Below are 26,652 nucleotides of genomic sequence, written 5' to 3'. Positions count from 1 at the left end.
ATGACGTTCTCACAGTCAGTCGGAAAAGGCCAAGCTCCGGTTAATTGTAAATTATGTCAAACAGATGGGCCAAATCAGTGGAAATGCATGGACTGCAATATTCTGATTTGTGGTCATTGCAAGGACAAAATACATTCACAATTTAAAAACGCACAGGATCATAAGATCATCAGTAGAGAAGAGATTGGACTGCATAGGGAAGAACTGGATTTTACGAATATTAAATGTCATGAGCACAATAGCCAATCGTCTTGTCTTTACTGTAATACATGTGAAATCCTCGTGTGTCCAAAGTGTATTGCTAAGGTTCTTCATAAAAGGCATGATTTAATTGAAATAAGTGATAATTACACACTGAAAGTTGAGAGACTGAAAGAAGGACAAAGGAAAATGCAGAAAAGTAATTCTAACATGAAAGCGAAGAAAGATGAACTCAATAAACTTATGTCAGCAGAACATTCAAAGTATTCAAAAGTAAGACAAGATATTCTTCCGCATGAGAAAACTGTAAAAGAGCAAGTAGAAATATATTTTAAGGAACTCCTTAATAAATTGGATCAAAGTCATGAAAAGGTTGTATCATCAGTAAAATTCGATCTTAATGCTATATCAGTATTTACAAACCAAACAGAGGACAAAATCAATGAAGTCCAGGATTTTATTGGGATTTTAAATGCTTCTGAATTCTTCAAAGAGGTTAACATGATGCAGAAATATACTGAATTCCAAGAACCACAAATCAAGCCCATTTGCATTTCTCCACCAAAATTTGTTCCTGGAAATATTAACCATACAAGATGATGGAAACTTGTCAGTAGAAAAGCATATCTCCTTAGTGGTCAATACCGAATACCATACTGAACTTAATGTTCCATGCCATGATAAGTCGATATGGTTAAGTTCTGGTTCATCTGGAGTTTTACTGAGAGCAGAACCTGAAGGAACCAATCTGAAGATAATGTCTAAAACTAACATTTTTGTGTTTGGAATGCAGTTACTCCATCTAATCAACTCCTTCTGTGTTAAAGGGAACACAAAATTGCAACAAATCAGCTAACTGATTCTGTTTATGACGTAGCACCTTTTCATCCCTTTGCCATTCATGTAATCAGTGATAATAAACTCATAGTTAGAGCGTATGATGGAAAAAGAAGTGTTATGTTCATAATGAACAAGAAAGGAGACAAGGAGGCTGTATATGAACATGATAAACATAATAGACCTTTATTCACTAACCTTAGGCGTATAACTACAACAAGTAATGGAAAAATACATGTATTGGATAAGATTTCAGATGACTACAGTCATACCTGTCAACCTGTGACGATGAAAATGCAGGTCTGTCCTGCATTGAAGAATCAAATCTCAGGTCATAACGCGTACGAACTTTTTTGAGCTGAATTTCAGTATATATGGTACATATATATATAATGTATATCAAAAATACCAAAACATAAATGCATGTTCACTTGGTTAAGTCATTTTAAATCTTATTTATTATTATTTCATTGCACTTTTAAAGGTTTTTATATATTTGTGTAACACAATCTTATGTTCTTTACTTTTTGTCATCATCTAAAATTTAATTTTCAAATGTAATTTTAAAATGAGACAACTGGCTATCTACACTTTGGTTTTTATTAATGTACGAGTACAAATAAGACGATACGAGTCCAAAAACCACGAGGCATGCACGTTTACCAAAAAATCGTAAACTCTGACCTTTTATCACGTGACCAATGTCTTGAACTTAGAAGCCATTAAATCGTTTGCCGTTCAACTGTATGTAGCCTTTAAACATATCATGTAAAGGTATTACATCTATGAACATTCATTTCTCACTTGACAAGGAAATTAGACTATGATAAAATATAGTAATACAGTTAAAGAAAGTATAAATGTAAAAAATAATTTTCAACTTTTTAAAAAAAAATTGTATAAAGGTATAAAAATAATGAAAAGTTATTTTTCAATATGTATTTGAATTTTATATTTTTATGATTTAATCTTTTTCACCCATAAAACGTAAATATAAGGAATAATTTTGAATGGTGACAAATAAGGCGAAGTAACTCTAGTTCAAATATGTTTGTAAACCAGTAGTGCAATTTATTTACGACCTAAAGCTAAGGTAATTGCACGGGGGGGGGGGGGGGGGGGGGGGGGGTAACTTCCTATTATTCGGTATACGGGGATGTGCCAAAAATATGGGTCATACTTTTGCGAGATTTTATATAAAAATGACCCTCCTTTTAAATGACATCCTATATTAAAATGCATTTACGTTTGATAACTGTATATTGATTCGGGGTATGATCTACATATCATATATAGATATGTTATTGAGAATCTTACATTATTAATGGTCAATTAATATATTAAATTAAATCGTAACGTTTGAAAGTTCACCTTTCAAATAAGCTCCCAAATGAACCCCGGAAATTTGTCTCCTGATTTGATCTTCAATAACGTTGAATGATGATGAGTTAGTGCTTATAAGCATGGGTCAAATTTTAAATATTGTATATAAGTATAGGTCAATCTTTCTTAAATATTTATATAACTATAGGTACTGAATTTCAGTGAATGTTATATTAAAATGGGTACGTTTTTTTAGGAAAAAATGGCACACCCCTACCAAAAAAATATCGAAGTTACCCCCCGTGGGTAATTGGTGTTAATTAACAGTGTGTTTGACACCAAAGCTGTCAAGTGAAGCCATGCACTTAATGGGTCACTTAAAGGGAAAATTCACGATTTTTAACTTATGGTTTAAATATGTTCATTATGACATAATATATATATTCACAAAATTTTATCGCTATATGTGCAGTAATAAAGGAGAAATTCAATAATTAATGAAAAAATATCAACTACTTCCTGTAGGTCGTGACGTTTTCTCCTGATTTTTGCATGCCGGGATTTAAAATACAATCATTAAAAGTCTTGGTTTTTAATCATATTTTAACGTAATCGGAAGCGCGCCGATGACTTATGCTTTATCTAATAACCATCCGATAATAAGAAGATAAAACGCACAGACGTTCAATTGTACTCATTCGTGAGATAAATTATCTATGTTAAACGTATATATTCGAATTATTTTTGTAGACAACACAAAAAGTTATAAATTAATTTTTAATAAATGCATTTTCGGACTGATAAGGTGAACAAATTAAAGTACAATAATCTGTAAAGACAATATGTTGGTGTACTATTATTGACCTTTTACTATCTCTGCTATGGCTAGGTTTATACGATGTGTGTATTCACGGTTCTGTGGCAATACTCGTAGATGGCTTGTTGAAAGGTAAATTGTTATTTGCACTTCGATATTTAACCACGCCTCTAGGGCACACCTTGCCAGGTGTGACTGTCTATTCGGATCAGTGGTAGCATTTAATACACACATTAAAAATACATATTCAAGTTGGTGACAAATAAAAATTGGTCGCCGTGGAATTATTTAATTATATTTGGTGCTATTATTTATTGAATTCAAATAAGTTAATTTACTAAGAAATACACAATTTTCGGTTAAAGACGGGAAACTTAATTCATATGTCAGAATGAAATGATATACAAGTCTTGTCCTTGATTTATGTCTCAAAAAAGGGGGACTTAGAAATTAGAAATAGCTTTACTAAATCATTTTTATTTGTCTTTATTAGGCGAAAAAATGTACGAGAACACTTACATTTAGACTTTTGAAAGCCATGTATTAATTAATATATGAAACTATCTGAAGATAACTCTACCGAAGCGGAATATAATATGTACGAATAAAGAAAAAAATATTTTTGTAATGGAATCGAAAAATTACGAATAGATATTCTTTTCAAGTGTGATAAACGTCAACCAAATTTATTCATAATGGGGAACGTCCTTATTAAAATCTGAGACAACTATAATAATCGTCGTCTCCCAACGTATATATATACTTAAATAACTATTTGATCAACGATGTTTAAAATTAAAAGACAACGAATTTAATGTTATCTTTCCCTATTTTTGAATGTTATTATAAGTCTGTTCAACTTGCAAGAATACCCCTAAAGCGGACAAATATCCGACAAGCAGTTTATTCTTTAAATTGCTGTCATTGAATATCAAGAAAGAAAATAAATCCCGAAATTGATACTCAATAGTTTTCCTAGAAAATATTCACATTCCTTGGGGATTATTAGTGTACGTCCAGTTGCATATATTTTACATGAATGTTGGAACAATTGTGATGATGACGAATTTCGTCCTTTATTCGAGAACAATTTAATTGATATATAAATCTGTGAGTTTACTATGTTCTTAACTTCGATGAACCAAAGCAAGTTATAAATTGACCTGTATTTAAATCAAATTGTTTCTTTTTTTTCTTCTTCTTCTTTTGGTATACAATAGTCTATCGAATTCGTTGATTACATACTGTTGGCATACATGGACTAGTCTATTTACAAAACTTTTACCACAATTTACACAAAATGTATGTTTCTTTCTTATGTTCAATGTATACATGTATACATATTTTAAATTGCGCTACTGACTATAGTTCCGTAACTTTCTACCAGGCGTATGTATACACGAATCGTCGACAAGTGCGCACATTTTTTTAGATCAATAATTCTGGTATGTTCCAATCTGTCCTAAACTATGGACAACGAGTATATATTACATTTTCCCAAATTAACCCTTGGAAAAATATGTAAATAGATTTGTATTTCTTCAATTATTTTTTTTTTGTATTATTTTTTTTTTATAAATAATATTCTTTACACCAGAAATGTTATTTATAAACAAGCGTATGAGTTCAGTAATGACTAGTATATTATATCACTTTCGGACACGCAAGACAAAAATGTATATTATACATGCACCTGATAGTTCAAAATGGAAAGTTATAAGTAACGGCCGTGTACACTGATCAATACCTACAGAAGTGAAACGATGCATGAACTTGCAAGCCCGCCGGACAGGAAATCGATTGAATACCTGGACGTGTCACCTTACACCCCTTCCAATACCTTTGGGAGTAATACCTTTAGCCATGCTGGTGATCAGATAAGGGAAGATCCGAATTTATTTAAAGTTTATTACTTGAAAGAATTATGAACGAATTAGATTTTCGAAAACAATTTCCACGGAACACTTATTTATCATTTTATGATTTGAACTTTGACTTTTTAACTAATTACAATATTATCAGTTTAAAAATAACAGACTATATGGTTATTTAAAAATATAAGACCATTTTCCGTATCAAGTTAGTCAGTCAGATAAAACAACCGTGCGATTGACAAGATATCGACACGCAATTACGACTTCATCGTTTACTGTAGTTTTGTTCCTTTGTGGTTTATTGACATATCGGGATTTTTCATCGGAGAAGGTGACAAGATGGCGGAGAGTAGAGAACTGATACTCAAAATTTAAAATCGATGGTGATCTCTTATTTAGCGGAATAAAACTATAATATCTATAAATTTGAGCATTTTTATACAGAATGGACATAATATCAATTTTTGATTTTTTTGCGAAGTTTCCCTTTAATTTAACAGTTTACATAGCTAGATGAACTGCCTGTTCATGGAAGTCAAGAGTTACGAATTTGCCGGTATTTCAAAGGAATATTACTTATGAAAATCAATCTCAAGGCTAAGAAATACGGGTGAAATCGGGTCATTTTCGGAATTCCCGGGTTATTTGAATGACCCGGCGGGTGTCCCGAGTGATCCCTCAAAATTGTGAAAATCTCGGGACACACCCGAAGAATACGGGTCAGTTGACAGGTATGCTACAGTGGTAGAGTAGTGGTCTTGGGAAAAGATGGTATATAATAAATGAGTATACAGGTAATTCAACCATTAAGAGTACACTATTAAAACCAGTAAAAATTGAGACAACACCAAGTGACAATGTTGTTGTACTAGTCCTGAATGTTCCAATCTTGCACATCCTCAATAACAATGGTCATTTAGTTTCATATTTCAATACAGACAAAATAGGAATAGAGTTTCCATATTCACTTGCCTTCAACCCAACTGGACAACTTTATATAGGATGCAAATGAGATACAGCTTGTCAATCTAAAGAGGCAAAGCTAAATGAAATAAACATAGCAGGATTCTAAAAATTGTAAAAGTATATCTGTGACTAAATCTTGTGAAACATTGGCAATATCTTTTCGTATCATCTGAAACTGTAAGCTGAACATACCAAGGACTTGTTTTAAATGATAAAGAAAATATTATGCGAATGCCAAAAGCAATATAATACATGTTCTTTATTTTTAAAAATTATATTTGTGTGTGTAGATTCATTATTATTCTCGGGATAATGATTGAAATAGACTTTGTGGGTACAGGTTAACCACAAAATTTATATCCTACAAAGTACAAATTTTCTATATGCTTGCATGCAGACTTATAAAACCATGGAATCAAATATCCACAAAAAACATTAATTCGTTATTCCCCCAAATTGTTATAAACGAAAATAAATGAATCCTTAGAAGTATATCAATATATATGTTACAGGCATTTTCTAAATTTAGGCATTTTGTAAAGTGACTGAATTTTCAGGCAATTTATAAAATGCCTAAACTTGACAGGCATTATACAAAATGACTAAAAATACCTAGTCATTTTGTAAAATGCCTGAAATTTAGAAGCAAAATTTAACAAATTGCCTGTTCAGTTTTAGGCAATTTGTAGATGAAGGACATTGACCATAGTGGACAAAGCACAATGTCTTGCAAAGAAAATGACTAATGGTTCAGTACTTGGAAGGTTTGTTTGTCATAGGATATATTATTTTTAGTGAAACTAAGTAAAGTACATACTCAATTCGTAATTCTGATACCAGAAGTGAATTTATGACTATATTGTCAATAGAACAAAATTAACAATAGAATTTTTTGAAATTCTAGATTCAAAACAGTAGCCTAGGGTGAAAAATGTGTAGACAAAAAAGATTTTTTTATTGACTGATTGCTGTACATGTCATGCATGTAGAATTCTTAATGTGAAAAAAGTTTTGCATTTGAATAAAATATGGCAATATATTTAATGTTCCTTTTCAGAAATAATGAGAATTTTAGATTGGTACATACACATCGAAACAAACTCCCCTCTACAATATGGGTTTCGCCATACACGGCTGTGTTTTGTTGTGATGCAAATGTATGGTTGGTAGTGTCATCTGATATGTGTTTCAATCAGTACAGCCTTCTGCAAATTGTGTCTACGTTTAAATTTATATGGTCCAATATATGGATTGGAGAAAATTTTGGTTTAAGATCACAATTTTTTTAAATTGAATATAAAGGGTAATAACTCCATAAGGAGCAATTGACAGTTTTTGTCATATTGTCTTATTTTTAGATTGTACGATGTAATTTTTTGAACGTTATTGCTGTTTAGTTTATCTCTATAGGCTTTAGATATTATGAAAGATAATAAACAAAATTGTAAAATTTCCTCAGTAAAACTGCATTTAACAGACAAATAACAGTGCTTTGACAGAATAAGTATCTACTGCTAAAGAAGATATTCATGTGTGCCATGTGTGCTTATTGCGAACCACAATGAAGTCGAAAGTTAAGTATTTGTCAGTAAAGGTACATTGTAATGAAACGGTAAAATATATCATGATTCAGGTTTCGCAAACTTTGGTTAAAGTGCTTAAACCAGATTTAATGCCAAACAATGTATTTACAAACAAATCAGGACAAATATTGTGTGACAGTTCTGTTGTCCAAACATTTTGAGAAATGAAAAATATTTTTTTTTAGAGTTTTTTGGATAATTCAGTAAAGTTTGTTAATACTCTTATTTTTAATTCAGTAATTATCATAATTAAAGCTGCTCCGGTGTTGAAAGCTTTTAATTGTACATAATTTCATTCTATAAAACCATTTCAGGCATTTTGTAGAATGCCTATCAATTTTTCCAGGCATTTTGTAAAATGCCTAGAAAAATTAGTCATTTTGTATAATGACTGAATTTTGCAGGCATTTTAGAAAATGCCTAAAATTTTCAGGCATTTTACAAAATGCCTAAATTTAGAAAATGACTGTAACATATATACAAATGAGTCAACAAACATACAACACACTAAAAACCAAAAACACATCAAGATGTCAACAAACGATTTTTAAACAAAGTATACATGTGGTATCAACATACTAGTATTCAAAATTTAGATATTAGTAAAACCATTTCAAGTCTTGAATTAGTTGCCTATTTTCAAATCAAGGATGCTAAAAATGAAAGTTTAAAACTTTACTACTTTACAATTGGTACTTTTTGTAGAAATATTATTTCTTTTATACATCGTTGTCAATATAATGGAATTTGATGCGACTGTCATACAAGTGAGAGGTTAAACTAGCTTTAAACCCAGGTTTAATCCACGATTTTCTATGTAAGAAAATGCATGTAAAAATCCAGGAATATGACAGTCGCTATCTATTCGTTTGGTGTGTTTGAGCTTTTGATTTTGCCATTTGATAAGAGACTTTCCTTAAGTTATTGAATTTTCCTCGGAGTTCAGTATTTTTGTGATTATACTTTTTCAGGGATATTTTGCAAACAATTCCAAAGACGAACATAAATATTAAATAAACATCCACGAATTGAAGATCTACATAGTTCAGTCTAAATTAAAATGTATAAGGATTAAGATCTGTTTCTAATTATAAAAGAAGAAAAGTGTCATCTTAAAATAAATATATAGTAAATGGGCTATATGTCAGAGATTTCAGTAAAATTTTGCATACATCTTTGACTCGATGAACTACAACTGAAAGTCAACCTTCACTCGATGAACTACAACTGAAAATCAACCTTGACTCGATGAACTACAACTGAAAATCTCAAAAATGAGAGAGTCAAGGTTAGTTGAAGCCTGCTAGACTGACATGTACGCCTTAATATCGTGCAATACATCAAGCTTAGATATTTGCTAAATTTCAAAAAGGCAAGCTAAGCTATAACAAGAGTGCACATGCTGACATGTCTCGCCTTCTTTACTAACCATTGATAGTATGATTATATAAATCAAACAAGAAATACAAGTACACCTTACTATCATTCAATACCCTAAATATAGTTGACCTATTGCTTATAGTTTCTAAGAAAACAGACTTAACCAAAATAACATTGACCAATGAACCATGAAATGAGGTGAAGGTCAGATGAACCATGTCAGGCAGACATGAACAGCTAACAATCCTTCCATACAAAAAACAAAGTTGACCTATTGCTTATAGTTGATAAACAGATCAAAATACAAAAACTTAGCACTGATCAATGAATCATGAAAATGAGGTTAAGGTCAAATAAAACCTGTGAGACTGACATGTACACCATAAAATATTTCGATACACCAAATATAGTTGACCTATTGCATATAGTATTAGAAAACAAAGACCAAAAACTCAAAAAAATAACTTCGACCACTGCATACAGTATAAGAAAATTTGACCAAAACACAAAAGCTTAATTATAACCACTGAACTATAAAAATGAGACCAAGGTCAGATGACACCTGCCAGTTGGACATGTACACCTTACAATCCTTTCATACAACAAATATACTAGACCTATTGCTTACAGTATCTGAGATATGGACTTGACCACCAAAACTTAACCTTGTTCAATGATCCATGAAATGAGGTTGAGGTCAAGTGAAAACTGATGGGCATGAGGACCTTGCAAGATACGCACATACCAAATATAGTTATCCTATTACTCATAATAATATTTCAAAAAATCTTCATTTTTTTTCACAATAGTCACTGAACCATGAAAATGAGGTCAAGGACAATGAACATGTGACAGACGGAAACTTCGTAACATAAGGCATCGATATACATGTACAAAGAATGACACATCCAGGTCTTCCACCGTCTGAAATATAAAGCTTTTAAGAAGTTAAGTTAACGCTGCCGCAGCAGCCGGATCACTATCCCTATGTCGAGCTTTCTGTGAAGAAAGTCACAGGCTTGACAAAAAACCTCAGCATTGACCAATGTTCCTTGATGATGAGGTTAAGGCCAGAAGATACATGAGATACAGATATGTACACCTTGCACATCCAGTGGCGGATCCAGAACTTTTCCTAAGGGGGAGAGGGGGGGGGGGCGCTGACTGACCTAAGAGGGGGCCCGCTCCAGTCATGCTTCAATGATTCCCTATATAATCAACCAAATTTTTCCCACGAAAAGGGGGGGGGGGGAGGGGCCCGGACCCCCCCTGGAGATCCGCCTATGACAACATATAGTTTACCTATTGATCATAATATTAAACGATTTTTAAATAAATGGTGAATGTGTCTATGGGACACAGATGATGCCTAGGCTTGCATATAGACATAACTCAAGATCAATAAAAGTGTTGTGGTAATAAGTATTGTGTATAAGTTTTATAACTTAAGTTAGAGAACAGAAACGAAAATCTCACCAATTTTCCATTTGTAAAGGTGCATTACTCTTACTTACTTACTTAATCATCTTCATGTTCTTGAACACAAGGCATCAACAAGGGACCTGCAGCTAGTTCTATCTTTCACGATTTTCTCTATCTGATTCCAGGTATAACCATGTCTTTTTATCTCTGCTGATATATCTCTTCTCCATGTGCATTTTGGTCTTCCAGGCTGTCTTGTCCTTGTGTTGTCCATGTCAGCACCTTTTTCACATGCCGGTTGTTATCCATTCACAACATTTGTCCAATATCTTTCCACTGCATTCTCATGATCTCATTCACTATATTCTTCACACCTGTTCTTTTGATAGTTCACTGTTTGAAATTATCTGATGCCATCTGATGTTAATAATTCGTCGCAAACAGCGTCCTTTAAATCCTCAAATTCGTCTTTCTACTTTTGTAGTTGTTTTCCATGTTTCTGAATTCAAACCGTACAACAGATGTAGAAGTGATCTAACATTGCTCACGTACAATCTAATCTTTGTCTTTTTAGAAATTTTATTATTTTTCCATATGTTGTTCAGGTTCTTGAATGCAGCAGCTGCTTTGCAAATAGAGATGTTGATTTCTTCTTCAATATTTTCTTCTGCATTGACTCTACTACCAAGATAGTTGAATGAATTTAATTGTTCCAGTTCTTTTCCGTTCATTGTTATTGCGTTTTTGTCGAGCCTGCGACTTTTGTCGCAGAAAGCTCGACATAGGGATAGTGATCTGGCGGCGGCTACGGCGGCGGCGTTAGCTAACTTATTAAAAGCTTTATATTTTAGAGGGTGGAAGTCTTGGATGCTTCATACTTTGTATATAGATGCCTCATGTTATGAAGTTTCCGTCAGTCACATGTCCAATGTCCTTGACCTCATTTTCATGGTTCAGTGACTACTTGAAAAAAAGTTAAGATTTTTTGTAATGTTAAATTCTCTCTTACTATAAGTAATAGGATAACTATATTTGGTATGTGCGTACCTTGCAAGGTCCTCATGCACGCCATACAGTTTTCACTTGACCTCGACCTCATTTCATGGATCAGTGAACAAGGTTAAGTTTTGGTGGTCAAGTCCATATCTCAGATACTATAAGCAATAGGTCTTGTATATCCAGTGTATGGATGGACTGTAAGGTGTACATGTCCAACTGGCAGGTGTCATCTGACCTTGACCTCATTTTCATGGTTCAGTGGTTATACTTAAGTTTTTGTGTTTTGGTCTGTTTTTCTTATACTGTATGCAATAGGTCTACTATATTTGGTGTATGGAATGATTGTAAGGTGTACATGTCCAACTGGCAGGTGTCAGCTGACCTTGACCTCATTTTTATGGTTCAGTGGTTATAGTTAGGTTTTTGTGTTTTGGTTTGTTTTTCTTATACTGTATGCAATAGGTCTACTATATTTGGTATATGGAATGATTGTAAGGTGTACATGTCTAGCTGGCAGGTGTCACCTGACCTTGACCTCATTTTCATGGTTCAGTGGTCAAAGTTAAGTTTTTGAGTTTTGGTGGTTTTTTTTTAATACTATATGGTCAACTAATTATTTGGTGTATGGAAATATTGTATGATCTATATGTCAGTTGCGCAGGTTTTATTTGACCTTGACCTCATTTTCACGGTTCATTGGTCAATGTTAAGTTTACCTGACAGTTGTAATAAAGCTTTATATTTAGGACTATCATTTTTTAAAGCATGTGTTCATGTGTATGAGAAAAGAGGCTGATATTATCAGCAAAGTCCATGTCCTCCAAAATGTTGTTAGTTCCCACTGTATACCATGATTTTCAGTTGTTGCCTTCTTCATTACCCAGTCAACCACCAATATAAAGAGAAGAGGAGATATTATGCATCCCTGTCTTACTCCAGATGTGATTAAAAACCAGTCTGATAGTTTTCCATCAAGTTTGACTGCACATCTAAAACCATCATACATTTATAATGGTGTTAATTACTTTCTGTGGAACTCCATACATACTCATGATGTACCAAAGTGACTCTCTATGGACCCTATCAAATGCTTTTTCAAAGTCCACATAATTTATATATATAGGTGATCTCCACTCTTGTGCCTGTTCTATATTTCTCAGTATGAGGATGTTATCTATACAAGCACGGTTTGTTCTAAATCCACTTTGTTCTTCCTGTAGAATAGAATCTATTTCGTCTTCGAATTGCTCTTGAATTATTCTACAAAGTATCTTACCAGGCACTGATAGTAAAGTAATTCCATGCAAGTTGTTACAATCAGTAAGGATGCCTTTCTTTGATAGTGTTATGATGATACTATCTTTCCACTGAGTAGGTAGTATTTCTTTTTCCCATATTTCATTCAGTAAATCACGTAGAATGTTCACATTGAGATTTATAAAAGAAGACGTGGTATGATTACAAGACATTGAGATTTATGTCTGCTTTTAATTCTTCTGCTGGTATGACATCTGCCCCAAGACCATTGTTGTTTTTAACTTTCTTAATAGCTGCTTTGATCTCATCATCTGTAATGGGTCTCATTTCTATTTATATTGGTGGTGGATCTTCCTCTGACCTGTCAAATGAGATTTCTGGAAATGTGACGAAAGTTCAAACTTGCTCTGTAATGAGTGGTAATAATAACCATTGTGCATAAGTTTCATAACATTTGGTTAAGGCAATCTAAAGTTGGAGAACGGAAACATATGTAAAGGGACATAACTCTAGAACAGTAAAATTGAAGCCACCAAAATTGAAACTCGATCTGTGTTTTGTGGTAATAAGTTTTAGGCAAACTAAAGTAAGAAAAAGGAAACCAATTTTGGGATGTACGTACAACAGTAAAACTTAATGCTCCCTCTGCTACGGCAGGGGCATTAAAATAAAAACAATATGTTAAACATTCTTTAATCTAAAAATGGAAACGACAAGGAAATCTATCATCATTGTTCAAATAAGTATTTTTCAATTTTTGTAGATAATTTTCTTAAAAACCAAGTAATATCTGTATAATTTTACATTTCTGCCTTTCAACTCTTTGTGTAACTCCAGAAAATTGCTTAGGACAATCAACTGAAGACTATGCCGTATGGGCTTTGCTCATTGTTGCCGTTCAATGACCTATAGTTGTTTTAAAATGTCTGTGTCATTTTGATCTTTTGTGGATAGTTGTCTCATTGCCAATCATACCACATCTTCTTTTTTATATTGAAACTTAGCACACATGTTCCCTATGATATGATCTTTCTAATTTTAATGCCAAATCAAAAGTTTCTACCTCAACATCACAGTCCACTGAACATAGAAAATGATAGTGTGAGTAGGGAATTCTTGTACTATGGACACATTCTTGTTTGATAAAGAATGAAAACGCGATATGAAAAAATATTTTTATTGAGAATTTGTGGAGAAAAACAATGAAAATATCTGAATATAGTATAGTACATTGATCACAAAGTATAAATAATAAGCAAAAAAAAACAATCTGTCAATTAATTTTAAATGTAAGTCTATCAAATTACTTTAATAAGTTTTTCTTTTCTTTTAAAAAATTAGGGTATGCAAACTTAATTTCTAAATATTTCAAGAGACCAGTATTATCATTACCAAAGCACAACTCTAAAGACAAGGCTTGTATATTATTATGAACAATCTTTGAAAGTTTATAAAAGTTTTTGACAACCCAAATAAACAAAAATGCATTTTAAGATTTGGTAAAATCCTGAATTTGAATAGTTTTAGTATCAACAATATTGTTAAATCTGGAGGTCATTTTAAGCAGTAAATTGTAGGCAAAACTGAAAATGATTTTTATTATAATAACACCTGCACAACAATTAATTTTATTAACTAACCATGGAATGTACTGAACATTTATATTAAAACAGCTGCTCCTACTGTAGCATTTACTAACTTTTATCAGAAATTTGCTCTTAAATTATCTTATTTAATTTTTAAAGTGGTACCTAACACTACAGGGAGATAACTCTGTAAAATCAGAAAAACGTTTCAGTTACGTTGTATGGATAAGGTAATATTAAGCTTGTCAAGTATGGATAAGGTAATATTAAGCTTGTCAAGGATCAAAATAAGTGTTTATCAAACTGCTATACAACTAGTGTAATTTTTCTGATTAAACGGTTGGTTCAGATTTTTTGAAATTTTTATATTTTTGTCAAAGGGTCAAAGTAAATACTTTGTCAAAATTTTAAGATAGTTCAGGTGTTGGGTACCATATTAAGCCCATTAATAGTATTTTTTCTAGTCAACCTTTATCTAATAACATATTTAAATATAATTTCATAGTAATGAAAAACACAATTTAGTAAATTAATTTTTACATTATAAAACAAATATGAAACAACCATTATCAAAATGATTTTCAAAAACTTAAATTGAAAAAAAGTTATACTGATTAATAAATACTCAACTAAATACATTTTAAATATATTGGTATACACACAACACAAAGTTAGTACATTTTGTGGACAAAATATTCATCAATAAAATATTTGAAAAATGCAAAAAGAGTTTTTCTTTTGATCTGAGATTGCTCAATATTCTGTTAGAATTTTTTATGTAATTCAAAATGTAAAAAAAAAATAGCTTATAATTGAAATTGATTTTTTATGAATTAATTTATGTTCTTTCATAGACAATTTCAAAATTTAAATGCTATTTAAGTCTAACAAATGAAATTTAAAATAATATACTTTCTCAAATTGATAAACAGGGTGATGTGTTAAGTATCTACATTTTACCGATTTTTTTTGTTAAAGTCAAAACATTATTTATATCATCAGATATAAACTTGAAAAAATATTCACAATTTACATTTTATACAACAAATGAACACTGCACAAACCTTATTCAATATCAACAATGTCTAAAGTAAATATAAATTTTAACATTCTAAAAATAACAAAATATTAGTAAATTAAACAAAACAAAATTAAACATATGATACAAATTTCCAAAACAAAGATGGAAAAAAAATAAAATCGTCTTTTTGTATATACAAGTACAGTGTAAAATTACATAGATATGAATCACAGAAATAGTACTGGTATTTGGGTCATAACTTCTTTATTTAACAATAGCTGATGTACACATGGTATTCAGTCCACAGACTCCATCTCCACGATACACAAGATAATATCCCTGAAAATATATATGATATTTTTGTACATGCTTAAAAAAGACACCATTCATGTAAATAATTGAAAGTTTATAAAAGAAGTAATAATCAGACAGATCTAAAAAGTAGTCTCTGAGAAAACGGTGAACAATTAATTGTTGAGTGACAGGTGATGAGCAAAACAGACAAACAGAACCAGACAGACAAGGTAATAGCAATTTAGCGCCCAGTTTTATAGTAGCTTATATTTATAAAATAGTTAATTATAGAATAACTAATTGAGAAATTAAAATAGAGAAAAATATTCAACCAGTGACCGAACAACACATTTATTAACAAATAAGCACAGCGCATGAGTTAATTATCAGTGTTGTTCAATCACGAGTTGAATATTTTTTTGATATTTAAATTCTTTGATTAGTTATACTTTTTATTACATTGGCAAATGGCTTTTTTTTATGAAATTAAAGTAGAAAATGTAAGGAACTATATCTTTTTCTACGCATTCACAATTTGTTTTGATCCGACGTAATCGATGTCTTGACAACACCTATTGTTGTATGACATCAGAGGAGTGAAATAACCACATTTATTTCACATGTGAAATTATCGGTTTTTATTTCACTGGGAAATCAATGTAATTCATTGCAACCAATATAATAATGATAAATAACACAAATTAACCAAAGACACTCAAGCATGAAATGTAGTTCACAGTAAAACTACATAATATTGCATTACTTCAAGAGGACTTAAATGATGAAACAACTGATAAATAATCGTATAAAAAAAAAAAAATGAAATAAAAAATGTGAACAAACAGAATGAAAGTCAACCCTGTATACCTGATTCTAAACTGTTTTGGTGGATAATGAAACATACTAATGCATCAGATTATAATAAGCCTACCTTTTCTCCCCAGTCTGGTCCCCAGCTGTTTTTCACTATCCAATAAGGTTTGCTTCCATCTACAAAACAATAAAGTAAGACATAAACAAAATACTCTTTTTACATGGAGACTAACTGATCAAAATATAAATAGTGCACATACAACTTTGAGATATTAAAACCGAATTAAACTCAATTATTGAAAGATTCTAATGACTAAAGGAACAACTTAAAAATAGTGCTCTTCACGGTTAGATCGGCCATATTAGATAGGGGGCAGATTTTTTAGAAAGAGGTGGAAATAGTATGAGAGTATGGGAAATCCTATGTGTGTTTCCAAGCAACTGCTCTGTTTTAATGATGTTTTCCAGTATTTTTCACACTATTTTTACCTCCACTATGAAAATCTGCCCCCTATCCAGTATGGCCGAACTAACCGTGAAGAGCCCTATTAAAATGACATCTTATTTTCTCCATAAGTATTTATATACATATATTTAGTTTAAACATAAGAGGGTAAATCAAGTATTGAAACTGTTTATCTTACTGATAGATATTTTAGCCAAATCACAGTCTGAAGCAAAGTATTTTTTTTAGAAGAGCTGCAAGTATTTAACCGTTGACTTACAAACCAAATTACTACCAATGAGATCACCATGTTTTGCCAAAAAACTGTTTGCTTTTAGTGTCAGAGATGAACTGCAAGTATTTGACCTTTCACAGTGACAAACAAACTTGTGTATTTAAATTTAACTTACCAACACCATATCCTACAATAAGAACGCCATGGTCCAACTCCTTAGGGTTACAGAAAATCTTCCAGGGATGTGAGATTCCTCCCATGTAAAACTGAAATAGAAATGTTGATAATTATAAGACTGTTACTGACCAATACTAAATATTAGCTTAATTTATATCCACATGTAACAAAACTTATATTAAATATAATTCCTGTTTGTAGTGTTAAGAGTAAATTGATACTACACAATAGTTCCCAGCTGTAATGGCAAATTGTTAACCCTCCTACAAGGCCCCTTGAACTTTACATAGGATCAGTATTTTTTTTTTATAATTAAACACTTACCAGAAACAACTTTGTGATAGGTAACACTTATGCTGATAAAGTGCCTTTTAATATAGATGGAACTAATTCTAAATGAATAATTCTAAATGATGTTGCTGTTATCTTTTAAAATAACAAATAAGATTTTGCACGCTATAGACAGTATACTAGTAGTGGTTTCTGAGCATACGGTACATAATTACAGATTACCATCAGAGGTTTTTTTAATTTCCTACCTGCATCATAAAAGCATTGATACCAATAGATATAGGTCCATTTTCATACAACCATTGTGCCATTTCTGAAAAATAGTAAAACATTCATTACTATGCATCAGTTATAGAACCACAAAATAAAATAAAACAATTCATATGATTTTTAGTTACCATATGATTTTTCGTTATATAATAAACTGCTACCTAACAAAATCAAAATCAAAAAATCTGATTATATAATAAAGATTAATACAATCAATAAGAAGATCTCATATTCGCGTTGATCTCCTCGTTATCTAAGTATACATTTTCTACTTCTTTTATTGCCAATAGCTACATAGACTTTTTATTGCCAATAGCTACATAGACTTTTTATTGCCAATAGCTACATAGACTTTTTATTGCCAATAGCTACATAGACATTTTATTGCCAATAGCTACATAGACATTTTATTGCCAATAGCTACATAGACTTTTTATTGCCAATAGCTACATCGACTTTTTATTGCTAATAGCTACATAGACATTTTATTGCCAATAGCTACATAGACATTTCATTGCCAATAGCTACATAGACATTTTATTGCCAATAGCTACATAGACATTTTATTGCCAATAGCTACATAGACATTTTATTGCCAATAGCTACATAGACTTTTTATTGCCAATAGCTACATAGACTTTTTATTGCCAATAGCTTAGTTTTATCATATTAGCTGTGTTATAATCTTGACACAAATCATAAAATATGGAAACATGCTGTAAAAGTAAAATTTGCTTTTTCCAAGTTAAAAACCTCCTCATAATTTTTGTATCTCAATTTTTCTTTATTCAGAGAATCGAGTGTTAATTGTAAGTTTTAGTATGTTTACATTAAATTTATTTCTAACTGATTTGAGATGATTAAGAGCTTGAAATATTGTATTACGGAATGGTGTCTTTTTGATTATTTTTTTGTTTGTTGGGTTGTTGTGTAATGGATGAATTCATAATATCTCCTTAAATTCAGTCGACAGAGATAATGAGTTTTTGATGTTTTAACCTTGACATTGATACATATTACCAGCAGATTGGATGTCCTTGACTACATTATGTGCATGGTGAACTTGACATTAACTGAGACAAGTTTAAAATTGCCCTTAAGAATACCCCTTTTATTCTAGTAATTCTGTTAAGTAATTTTCATAAGTAATCGCTCAGATATTTTTATAAATCTTTACATATTTGTTTAGGGGCCAGCTGAAGGACCCCTCCGCGTGCGGGAATTTCTCGCTACATTGAAGACCTGTTGGTGACCCTCTGCTGTTGTTTTTTATTTGGGCGGGTTGTTGTCTCTTTGACACATTCCCCATTTCCATTCTCAATTTTATACTTTATCTACCCCACAAGATATTGAAATTTAGCTAATGAAGTAAACTAACACATCCATTAACTTATATCATATTGAAATTAACCTACCTTTCTCATCACTGGATATAGACAATGAGCCGTTGACGTAAAATTTGGCATCAGATCTGTTGAAGGTGCACTTTTCATCAACTCCATCATACTTGTACTCTGATTCTGTCTCCAGTCCACCTAGTAATACATGTTATAAATCAACATACACTTTCAGAATCAAACAGAATCAGAAGTCATAACATTTCTTATGTAAGGTTGAGTGTGAGTTTTTATTTTGAAAAATATGACAGAAAAAAACAGTTAAGTCCTCTACAACATGTCTACTGATTACCTTGCTTAATTTTTTATTTGCACTTTTGAATCAATGTACGTAGTAAATTCTAACATTGCAATATATAATCAGTTATCAAAGGTGCCAGGATAATGAATTAATAAGCCAGAGTGTTTCGTCTACATAACTCATCAGTCATGCTCAGATGTGAATCTAGAAGTTATGAAAAATTGGCTGTTGTATAAAAAGCACAACTCTCTGATTACTGACCTAATCTTTCAATTTCCTTGTATGCATTGGATGGTAGTCCTCCCTCACATCCTTGGTCTACTTTATCACAGCTCACCAACTCTGGAAATAATTATAATTAGGGTTTTGATTTTAACAATCTCAATGTAAAAGATTTTATTAATATGCATACATTAGAGTAATGAGTATAAGCACTGACCATATTAAGAATACTTTAGTCCATTAAAACTAGCTTTCATTTTACACCTTACTGTTTAAGATATTTTCTACATAATTTGATACTTCCACCTATGCATAGGAACTTTTGTCTTAGTATTAGTACTACTTTTCAGTAAGTTCTATTTTTACCGGGCCAGATTTAGTAGTGATACATCTTAAAAAGTCTTTCCAAATCATTTTGCAAAGAATGCAGCTAGAGTCCAGCTTAAACTTGCAGTGAGTTGATGATTTTTTCTTTGGTTCATGTTGTAGGCCTCACTTTGGTTTTCAGATGAACAACAGCAATAAAAGTGCTGATACTTTACTTTTTGTGTGTTGTTTGTTGAGCATGTACTGTTTTTTTGTGTCATGGAGGAATACCCTATATCATTTGTTTTTCTATTGATAGTAATGGTCATATTTTGTGCAAAATAAAAATTAACCAAAAAAAACCCTAACAACATTGCAATTGCTTTCATTCTCTGATGAATTTAATTTGTAAACATATAAGACACAAACAAGTCAATGAAGATCTGAAAGTGCTTATTCTGGATAGTCCACTTATCTACTTGAGCTTACTTATGACAGTGAATCATACGCAAATAGTTATATCTTCACTTTACAATTTCAGTTTTAAAGAACTTTTTTCATCTAAAAATATATAGGTTTCTATACTCTGCATGACTAGAAAACATTCTCAGACAGAACCTTGTGAAATTTGTATACAAATGTGAATCTTTATCTCTGGATTTTTACAATTGTCATGTTTGCAATTTTAGAGTTATGGAACTTTGATCTTACAATTACTTCTACATCTCAAATATGACGAATGATGATGGACCATGCCAGACCCTTGTTAAACAGTAGTAGACTAATGAAGGAAGGGAGTATCATGACTTCATGACAGAATTTTTTTCATTACAATAGGCATTCATAACTTTCCAAAACATCTAGTTATGTTATCAAAACTGTTGAAATTTTTTTTTAAGTATGATTTTTTAGTGATTAATTACAATTTATTAAACTCTAGACATTACACTTGAGTATTTTTGGCTCTTTTTAACTAATTAAACAAAAATGTGTTTATAATACACGGATGTCACAATTGCACTATCAATTTTCTATGTTCAGTGCACCATGAAATTAGGGTAAAAACTCTAATTTGGCTTTAAAATTAGAAAGGTTATATCATAAGGAACATGTGTACCAAGTTTCAAGTTGATATCACTTCTACTTCATCAACAAACTACCTTGACCAAAAACTTTAACCTGAAGCGGGACAGACGGACAGACGAATGAATCCACAGACCAAAAAACAAAATGCCCATAAATGGGGTATAACCAGGTGCTCCGCAGGGCGCAGCTTTATACGACCGCAGAGGTCGAACCCTGAACAGTTGGGGCAAGTATGGACAAAACATTCAAGCGTGATACAGCTCTGAATTTGGATTGTGATCAAATTTTTGACATTACATGGTTTTTTTTTACACAAAACAAATGTCAAGATTTTACAAATCAATTAAAGATTTCTTCTTCAAACTTTTTAAATCTAAAATTAAATAGTTGACACAGCATAGGTTTCTGACACAGAATGAATGTGGTCTAATGAACTTAAAAGTTTTTTTTTGCCTTTGAGCAATTCACTATGCTGTTGAATATTAATCCTTTCAAAAAAATGTTTGAAGAAATTTAAACCCTCCCCCTTTTTTTTTCACATCCCTGTTTCCCTTTTTCCAAAACTGATATCAATTCAAATTTCTAATGGAGTTTTGCAACAATAACTACTCTTTTAAATACATCATAAAATATTAAAATGTAAAATAAAGTGCTTGTTATCACTGAATGGTAAAGATTGGTTGGTAGTAAAAGTGAATATACATTGTTTATTGTATAAAACAATAAAAAAAACTTCATCAGTAACATTTTATATTGGCAAATTTCCAATGAAGTTATTTACATAAAGTAATTGGCAAATAAAAATAGAAAATGACATCATAGTCATGTCTGGCAAATGTCCAACATACATTATCTAAAAACATTTTAGATAAGATAAGGAAAAAAAGCTTCATCAGCAACATTTTATATTGGCAAATTTCCAATGAAGTTATTTACATAAAGTTATTGGCAAATAAAAATAGAAAATGACATCATAGTCATGTCTGGCAAATTTCCAACATATATTATCAACTACTATTCTATACAAAGAAAGATAACTCCAATTGAAAATTAATTGCTATTGCACAATATTGTGTAATTAGATATTTCTTACTATTGTGCAATACTGTGCAATTGAAAATTTCTTGCTATTGCACAATACTTGATATGGAATCCTGATTTGGACCAACTTGAAAACTGGGCCCATAATCAAAAATCAAAGTACATATTTAGATAAAGCATATCAAATAAGCCCAAGAATTTAATTTTTGTTAAAATCAAACTTAGTTTAATTTTGGACCCTTTGGACCTTAATGTAGACCAATTTGAACACTGGACCAAAAATTAAAAATCTAAGTACATTTTTAAATTCAGCATATCAAAGAACCTCAAGGATTCAATTTTTGTTAAAATCAAACTAAGTTTAATTTTGGACCCTTTGGACCTTAATGTAGACCAATTTGAAAACGGGACCAAAAATTAAGAATCTACATACATAGTTAGATTCGACATATCAAAGAACCCCAATTATTCAATTTATGATGAAATCACACAAAGTTCAATTTTGGACCCTTTGGGCCCCTTATTCCTAAACTGTTAGGACCAAATCTCCCAAAATCAAACCCAACCTTCCTTTTATGGTCATAAACCTTGTGTTTAAATTTCATAGATTTCTATTTACTTATACTAAAGTTATGGTGCAAAAACCAAAAATAATGCTTATTTGGGCCCCTTTTTGGCCCCTAATTCATAATATGTTGTAACCTCAACTCCAAAAATCAATCCCAACCTTCCTTTTGTGGTCATAAACCTTGTGTTAAAATTTCATTGATTTCTATTTACTTATACTAAAGTTATTGTGCGAAAACCAAGAATAATGCTTATTTGGGCCCTTTTTTGGCCCCTAATTCCTAAACTGTTGAAACCAAAACTCCCAAAATCAATCCCAACCGTTCTTTTGTGGTCATAAACCTTGTGTCAAAATTTCATAGATTTCTATTGACTTAAACTAAAGTTATAGTGCGAAAACCATGAAAATGCTTATTTGGGCCCTTTTTGGCCCCTAATTCCTAAAATGTTGGGACCAAAACTCCCAAAATCAATACCAACCTTCCTTTTGTGGTCATAAACCTTGTGTTAAAATTTCATAGATTTCCATTCACTTTTACTAAAGTTAGAGTGCGAAAACTAAAAGTATTCGGACGACGACGACGACGCCGCCAACGTGATAGCAATATACGATGAAAAATTTTTCAAATTTTGCGGTCGTATAAAAATTGGGAAAGGGTTTGACTGATCTTCAGTACACATATCCTTTACCAGACTGGGCAGACCATTACTCTTAAATATCTTGAATCAAGTCCAAACTTTCACCTTATTATCACTGTATCCAGATAAGAGGACAATATGTCACATACTCATTAGTACATTCACTTATTAAAACTTTCATCTCTTTATGTATGTCAATTTTTAAACACATTGTCCTATATTAGAAGACTGCTGGAATTACCATTTTTTTTAGAAGAAAAACTTTATTCAAATATTAAATGCTGATATTTAAGTTGATCTTATACATGCAATCTCATTATAAATTTATTCACTTATGAATGGAATTTCCGCGTAAACTATTTCAGGACAAAAAGAGGTATTCACCTCTGATAATACATGTACTCCAGTTGACAAAGTGCACAAGCATACATACATGTAATTCTTATCTGAATTTAACCACATGTTGAAAGATAAGACAGATTCAGGAATCCAAAATACTTGACCTTTAACGTCCTCAGTAAGAACATTGATCTATCACCAGACTTTAGGAGTACTTTTACCAAAACAATGACTAATCTATAGCTTGACAATTTATTCACTTAGTGAGAAAATGCCCTATTTAAAATAACTTTATTTTTAGTACATTTTGTAATTGATTTAGTATCAAGATTTTTTTATGTATAATTCAGACCTTTTTTTTTTAATATCATGGACCTCTGATTTAAGAAATTATATATAACCCTTTTGTTTAAATATTGGTAAGGGATTTCAACACCCTATAGATATTTCCTCCTGACATAATTGATCTCAAGCATATACGAATCAATCAATAAAAAGGTGTAGGGCTTAATATTGAATATGACTATATATATTTAAAAATCTGTTTTAAATATTTTACTACTTTCATAATTGTTTCTAAGTCTATCTCTTAAATCTTCTCTTTACTTTGTAAAAACCATTGACAATCTGATGAAAAAGGAGTCAATCTGATGAATAGACATACTAACATATAGAGAAGAGATGGGTCTGATTACTTTCAATGTAATTGATTAAATTACAATTACTTTGTCATTTGTACGATTAAATTAAATTAATGATTACATCATTCCTGAAACTATCTGATTAAATTAATGATTACATTGGCAAAGTAATCATGATTACATCTGATTACAATGAATTTGGAAAAAAAACATTTGAATGATGTGAATGAATAAATGTTCAATATAACTATAGCATTTATTTAAAAAAAAAATAGGATTTCATTTGATATCTTATAAGATAATAACTTCAAAGTTCATCTATTTAGTAAACCACATAAATTCACAACATATATACATGAACATTGTGTCACTTGTTATGACCCATTATGCTCACACATTTTTGATCTCTGAATTATTTAACTTCAATTTAATAAAGGTTTATAAAGCCTTTAAGGGTTTGGTGTGTGTCTTCTGACCTCCTCGAGTTTAGGTCAATATGTTTTCCTGTCTATTATAGACAGGAAAACATATTGACCTAAACTATCCAAGATGGGGCATAAAATGGTAATATTCCAAACTGTGCTTAGATATATTACTTTTTTGTTGACCCTGGCTTTCTATTCTTACCCTGCTCTGATAAAGATACCAGTTGTTTCTTCTGTATTGCCCACTGTCCCTCTATGTTGCCTGTAGTGGAGAAAGCCCAACATGATCCACAACTTCCCTGAAAAAATAAAAAAGCTTCACATTCAATTTGAAAGATATTTTACTCTGATAAATTTAACCATTAAAAAAGATTTTTTTTCACTTCACCATACCTTTAGATTGAAAGAATAGCCATTTAAATAATTTTTTTTTTTTATGAATCTTAATTTCAGAACAAATGAATTCCATATCTGAATATTTCTAAACAAAGATCAAGGATATCTTCAAAATAATCCTATTATCAAACCCTTATCATGTTTTGGTACCGTATTATTATCAAACAGTACATGATGAAAGATCGAAAAATATCAGAAATCTTTGTAAAGAGCCAGTATAGAAATATAAATGAGACAAACTGGTCTGATTTTGTATACCTGATTCTTCACATCAGAGACTGCATTGTGATCTCTCCAATCAAAGGATTCTGGGATTGATCTTGGTCTGATGAAAGCTTGTTTCATGTCTTTGTTGGTATTCTTTATCAAGTTCCATTTCTTTCCAACATATTTCTTGAATTCTTTCTCTGAAATTTCAAATTGATAACTTAAAAAAAAAAATCAAATTGGAGAAGGGAACATTCAATAATTTTGTATCTGGACTTCCTTCTATTTAGACTTCTATTTGGAATTAAATGTTATAAAAATTTTATTGAAATGTTTTTTTAAAACTGAGATAATGTCTATTCACTACAGTATTATCATTTTCATGTTTTGTCGTGTATTTCATTAATTCAGAGTAAACCATACCCACTGAAGATAAATTATTTTCACAATGAGAACCAATTTTTCTGGATTACGGCAAAATAGTCTTATTTTCGATATTTGATTTTGAGGATTTACAAAATTCTGCATACAAGCCTATAGAAAATGTGTACTTTGTAGAAAGTTCAAATGTGTGGTTCACATGTACCCATGAAATCCAGTGTCACGGAATAGAAGTTCCCAATGGAAACAATATTCTGGAAAATTATTTCCACTGGAATAAATATTACAGTAAATGTTCTTAACGGAATAAATGGTATAGAATATTTGTTCCAACAGGAACAGATATTATGACAATGTTTATAACAAAGTTTCCATTGGAACTTCTGTTAGGTGGAACAAATATACGTTGACACCACAACATTAGATAATAAAGAATCTACAAATGAACTTTGTCACTTAAGTGTATGTCTTGCTAGTCCCTTATACTTCACTTAACACTTGACCATACCTGTCAAATCAGCAAACTTAGTAGCTCCATACACTGCAGTTCCTTGTTCTTTCTCCTGAATCATTCTGACAGTTTTCATATTCTCACAAAAAATACCAAACCTTTTTTTCTCCTCTGTAACCAAAATATGTTTACTAGTTAGTCCATTACATCAATTTATTGAAAAAGAAATAACATACATGTAAATAGATAATTATCAAATGCAATTAAACTAATATTTCAAATAATTTTTAGTTTTACTCTGTAGCATTTGTTATAATCTATATTAACTAACAGTCTATTATTTGAACTTGGAATTATTTTTAACTATGGAATTTGCTTGATTTGTTGTTATTGAAAATTTTAATAAATTCCATGACTATTCTGTACTGAAATGTTCTGTGCTGCACACAACACTTTCTATTACAATGAAAATAGTATATTTTCAATAGAATGACTGTGCCACACACAACACTATCTAACCAA

The 26,652-nt window shown here is 31.2% G+C and overlaps 2 protein-coding genes across 4 annotated transcripts in view; one reads left to right on the top strand and one right to left on the bottom strand.

Moving 5' to 3' along the window:
- Nucleotides 1-801, top strand: LOC139515236 (E3 ubiquitin-protein ligase TRIM36-like). Its single transcript, XM_071304800.1, has one exon. The coding sequence runs from the start codon at nt 1-3 to the stop codon at nt 799-801; it is 801 nt and encodes a 266-aa protein (XP_071160901.1).
- Nucleotides 802-13,820: 13,019 nt separating this feature from the next.
- Nucleotides 13,821-26,652, bottom strand: part of LOC139516400 (cathepsin L-like) — a 41,620-nt gene continuing 28,788 nt past the window's right edge. Inside the window, exons 7-16 of one of the 3 annotated variants that reach the window (XR_011662953.1) lie at nt 26,188-26,301; nt 25,350-25,498; nt 24,898-24,994; nt 19,691-19,771; nt 19,207-19,326; nt 17,770-17,834; nt 17,229-17,319; nt 16,492-16,550; nt 14,715-15,605; nt 13,821-14,410 (exon numbers count right to left, since the gene is read on the bottom strand). Coding sequence is in view for 1 of the 3 variants with exons in the window: in XM_071306473.1 (XP_071162574.1) it covers nt 15,531-15,605; nt 16,492-16,550; nt 17,229-17,319; nt 17,770-17,834; nt 19,207-19,326; nt 19,691-19,771; nt 24,898-24,994; nt 25,350-25,498; nt 26,188-26,301 (851 nt within the window). In the remaining 2 variants the exon portion in view is untranslated. Of the gene's footprint in view, nt 15,606-16,491; nt 16,551-17,228; nt 17,320-17,769; nt 17,835-19,206; nt 19,327-19,690; nt 19,772-24,897; nt 24,995-25,349; nt 25,499-26,187; nt 26,302-26,652 lie in introns of all 3 variants that reach the window. The other 2 variants (XR_011662954.1, XM_071306473.1) reach the window with 2 other exon arrangements.

The sequence above is a fragment of the Mytilus edulis genome, chromosome 3 (assembly GCF_963676685.1).
Source record: "Mytilus edulis chromosome 3, xbMytEdul2.2, whole genome shotgun sequence".
Lineage (NCBI taxonomy): Eukaryota > Metazoa > Mollusca > Bivalvia > Mytilida > Mytilidae > Mytilus > Mytilus edulis.
This window is presented reverse-complemented; position numbering and strand designations above follow the sequence as displayed.